The following is a 4,872-nucleotide window of genomic DNA, read 5'->3' as shown; positions in this document are numbered from 1 at the left end:
GACGTTATTAACTTGGTCGTAACATGTATATATAATACATGTCTCCTAACTAGAGTCTAATTCTAATTCAATCAGAGTAACACTCCTAATTATAATCCATATATACCAAATTAAATCTAAATTATATATAATTCCAATTAGATTAGGATTTAACTCCAATTTAGATAACTATAAATCTAAACCAAATATAATAGTGGTCTAATTAGTCATATTCAAATATGAATTTTACTATAAATAAAGATAAATTATAATAGATATAGTAATACTTGATATGGTATTTTATTTTTTTTCAATCTATTTAAATTAAATAAAATTTTGATCGGACTTTGATGAAGGGTCGATCTAAATTATATATAAAGGGACACCGGTCTTGGCAATTTGCTCAGCACCATGCAAGAGAGTGACTAAAACCCGAGAAGAAATGAAAGTTCGGCTGATGACGTTTAGATTATAATCAGAATTTTTTTTTTATAGCATTCTATGAATTATTTTATTTTATTTATAATTCTTAATATATATATATATATATATATATATATATATATATATATATATATATATATATATATATATATATATATATATATATGTATATAATTTTACTGTTGTGTTACACACCAATGTAGATCTATCATAAGGGATCATTTTTATTTTTTATCAAGTTTGATGGAAATTATTTAGTGCTTTATTTTATATGCGCATTAATTAAGTGGGTCATTTGCTTGGAACGACAATATTTCAACGGTTCATTAATTCACTTTCGAAGTCAGCCCGCTGGTGTCACAGTACCTTTTGACCTCCATTAGCACATCAAAAGCACGGTGAGAATTAAGCTATGCATCTTTATTAGTGTACAGCAGCAACAGCAATTAAACTACGACAATTCGCTAATCCCCCGATCGAGTAGTTAAAGCCATGATATTAATTATCTAACGCATGGGGGGAGGGCCTGGCACTGGCAAATTCAACTGCTTGTAGGATGTGAAACCCCCGTCAACCACCAGATTGTGTCCGGTGACGAACTTTGCGTCGTCCGACGCCAGATAAACCGCCGCCCTAGCGACGTCGATCGCCTCGCATTTTGTCCCCCTCATCTCTCCCAGCCCGTTAACGATCTCCGCGATCTTCTCCGATCCGACTCCCTGGTATATCTGCGAGAATTGGTCGATCACCAGCGGCGTCGGGATCACGAACGGCGAGATGCAGTTCACCCGAATCCCGCGCTGGCGCAACTCGCCGGCGGCCGACTTCACGATGCCGGTGACGGTGAATTTGGAAATGGTGTACGGGTGCGGCCCGAGCCCGCCCATGAGCCCGCTTACGCTCGCGGTGCACAGGATAGAGCCCGACCCCACCGGGCCCATTACGCGGGCCGCATGTTTCACTCCGGCGAGCGTCCCCCGGACGTTTACGTTCATGACTTGGTCGAAGTGGGCTAGGTCGAGAAGCGAGATGCCGTGGGCCGATGCCGGGCCCGCGATGCCCGCGTTGTTGTACATGACGTCGAGCCGGCCGTGCCGGGAGACGGCCAAGTCCACGGCCTCGGCCACCTGTTGCTCCACCGTCACGTCGCATTGGACGAAGTGGGCCTGCGGGCCGAGCTCTTCGGCCGATTTTCGGCCGACTTGCGAGTTTTTGTCCGCGAGGACGACCGTTGCACCCTCTCGGATGAATTCCTGGGCCGTGGCCTTTCCCAGCCCGCTTGCGCCTCCAGTAATTAGAGCAATTTTTCCTTCCAACCTGGATCACATGCAGTTCCAGTAATTAAGATCGAACTCCGTTCGAGCAAGCGATAACAAACATCTTCTTCAAATTTTTTTTTTTTCTTTCAAAAAAAAAAACATTAACTAGGCCTCATTTGATATTGTGTTCGTTTTTTTTAATATAATTTTATATATCAAAAGATATAAAAATAAATACTAAATAGTAAATTACTTGCAATCCTTTCATCCAAGTTCTTAATTTATTTGACAACATAAAAGAAAACTTAAAACCATTTTTTTTTCCTTTGCTTCCAAAATGTTTTTGTGTAAATTGTCATTTATCACTTAACCGGATGGATTATAAGCTAATCAACTGTATCAAAAAAAATAAAAAAGTAAAAAATCTTTCTTCGAAGACATCAAATTAATATAATTAATGTTTAAAAAAAGTAAAAAAACGATAATGATATCAAACGAGAGCTTACTTTCAAGTTTTTACTTTTGATGGTAATTAAATATTTTAAATATAAGTATTATTGTAAATAATTTGCCATCCATTTTAATATATTCTTTTACATAATATATATATATATATATATATANNNAGAATAAGATTGATGGGTAGTTTTAATTGTTCTCGGCGATATGAGAATTATCGTGTCATTAGGATAAGAGAGAGAGAGAGAGAGAGAGAGAGATATATATATATATATTAACTCGAGTACATAAAAATTTTCATGGTTTAGTAACTATGAACATTCAAAAACCGGGAACTTAATTCTCTACACGCCAATCCTACTAAACCCAGGGGTTCCCAACTCACCCACTAACCAACTTATCATATTAGATTGCCTATTTTTACTAGTTTCCGTATCTAGATTGCCATTTTTTAAATGTTCGTGGTTCACGAACCACGAACATGTTAGTAGTATCGGCCTGAGATATATATGAGAAAATAAAAATTGGGGAGAAATTTGATATATCAAAACATTAGGATGCAAAAACATTAGGATTGTTTTTTTTTTTTTTTGTAATGAAAAAATTCTACATGGTTAGATATGCTGGGAAATAAAAAATCTACTCATAGTCGTGACTAATTTATAATGCAATCTGACTTAATGTCAAAAAAAAAAGAAAAAAGCATTCCTTAAAAGGGAAAAAAAGGATAGTTCATAATTTTCATTTATTGCCAAAAAATATCACAAATTCTATCAAACTATAAATAAACTATAAAAAAAATGCTAGCTTGTAATACCAAATAAAGCCAAAAGCTTTGGTAGCGATGTTTAACTGATTTTGGCGTAGGAACTTGCCAAAAGTATAGGTATAAATCTTACATTTTTTTTACTCTGTACTTAGTCTTTTCACTTTTTTTTTAATTTTTTTTAACTAAAGACTCAGAATATGTTGTTTAAATTCTTGGACAGTAAGATATAAGATTTATACTAAATTTTTAGATATGCAAAAAGAAATTTTTTTTTTCTTTTTCCCACCAAAAATAAGGGAGACAATAAAAAAAGTAATGAAAATTAGCGACAATCATAATTAAATTAGCATATTATGTTCCATCCATCTGCTCTGCATACATTTTTTTCACGCAGATCTCTCATATATAACATTTTTCCAAATGTGGTATCTCCTATTATAACGTCAAAACTAATTGCTCGTTTTAAGTTCTAAGGGCATATTCAGAAATAAAAAAAATAATAATAATAATATAGCTCTTCTGGTTTCGAAATTATATAAAGGAAAAAAAATCCATGTAATAATACCGATGGGTGAATAAAATGGTAAAAAACAAAAATAATAAAATAAAATAAAGCATCGTACGTTTCTTTGTTCATTAAGATTTGTTAAACTCATTAATTATGCATTCAAAAACATTATAGTATTACTGTTGTTGCTGTTGTTGTTATTTAATTATTGTTCGTATATGTAGGTAAAGAAGGAAAAAAATTTGGAAAAAAATTTGGAATGTATCAATCATCTTGCTGGTGTGGAGTTTTTAATTAATGAAATTATCTGTCACATTATGATTAATAGAAAAATATATAATTAATAAAAAAATATTTTTATTAAATTTTTTTTCAAGAAGAGATATATGTTAGCTAGCTTGTTGCTAGTGATGTGATGCAAGTATGAGTGTGATATTGTAGATTTTCTCGTAAAAGAGAGGGGAGGAGAGTGGTGAACGAGCATTGTGAAGTGCCAGTCGATGACCGGCACGGTCGAATATAGAGAGAATTTCGTCTTCTGTCTCTCACCTTCTTCTGGGATGCGCAGCGGACGAGAAGCCGAGCCGTCCGTCCCAGCGGCCACCGGTTGATCTGCCCGTGGCCTCCGCCGCTCTCCTGCTCCCCCCATCACCACCACCACCACCACCCAAAATTCAGAAACCGAAAAATTTTAATTATTTTATCACTAAAATTTACACAAAAACGAAAGAAATAAAAAAGAAAAACGAGAGATGGATCCATGCATATAAAGATTACTCCACCCAAATAAATATACTAACTCCATCTATCTCATATAAGTTATAACGCAAGAGTGGGTTGGGTTACTGCAGAAGGAAGGAACGGAGAAGTAATACACCTGGCGAAGATGAGGCGAAGCAGCAGCATCATAGTATACGGATCAAGGAAGAGATCGCAGGTGTAATTCGAAGAAGCTTCAACGACGCCAACAACAACCAGTTCTCAAGCTCAACCCTCCCTCGCTCCTCTCTCTCTCTCTCTCTCTCTCTCTCTCTCTCTCTCTCTCTCTCTCTCTTTCGCACTCGGCCGAATCGCTGTTGAGTTGTTTTTGTAGCGGCGGTGGTGGAATTGGAATTGGTGTTGGTGTTGGTGTTGGTGTTGGTTTTGGCATTGGTGGGGGAGGAGAAGAGCGTGGTCACATAAATTAAATAAATAAATAAATAAATAAATAATTAATTAATTAACTGGAGCGCTCGCATCCCATTCACAGAAGCACCCCTTTTTCTATTCAATGTACTCGCCACTATTACTGTATTTTTATTGGGTAAAACACTGCTTCCTGGTTTCCCCACTTTCCAACCTCCATTTTGCAATCTGAGCAATGCTGCTGTAGCGAATATATATATATATATATATATATATATAGAGGCTACTATGCTTCTGGAAATACGGAGCCTTCCGTGCTTCCAGATCGT

The 4,872-nt window shown here is 35.9% G+C and overlaps 1 protein-coding gene across 1 annotated transcript; it reads right to left on the bottom strand.

Moving 5' to 3' along the window:
- Nucleotides 1-722: 722 nt before the first annotated feature.
- LOC109704398 (sex determination protein tasselseed-2-like) lies at nt 723-4,649 on the bottom strand. The gene is made up of 3 exons (XM_020225138.1): nt 4,296-4,649; nt 3,968-4,054; nt 723-1,740 (listed from the first exon to the last, which is right to left on the bottom strand). Exons 1-3 carry the CDS (start codon nt 4,325-4,327, stop codon nt 930-932), a joined length of 930 nt encoding a protein of 309 aa, XP_020080727.1. The 5' UTR covers nt 4,328-4,649; the 3' UTR covers nt 723-929.
- Between the last annotated feature and the right edge of the window lie 223 nt (nt 4,650-4,872).

Source organism: Ananas comosus, unplaced genomic scaffold, assembly GCF_001540865.1.
Source record: "Ananas comosus cultivar F153 unplaced genomic scaffold, ASM154086v1, whole genome shotgun sequence".
NCBI classification, from domain to species: domain Eukaryota; kingdom Viridiplantae; phylum Streptophyta; class Magnoliopsida; order Poales; family Bromeliaceae; genus Ananas; species Ananas comosus.
The sequence above is the reverse complement of the archived record's forward strand: the minus strand, read 5'-3'. Positions and strand labels throughout refer to the sequence as shown.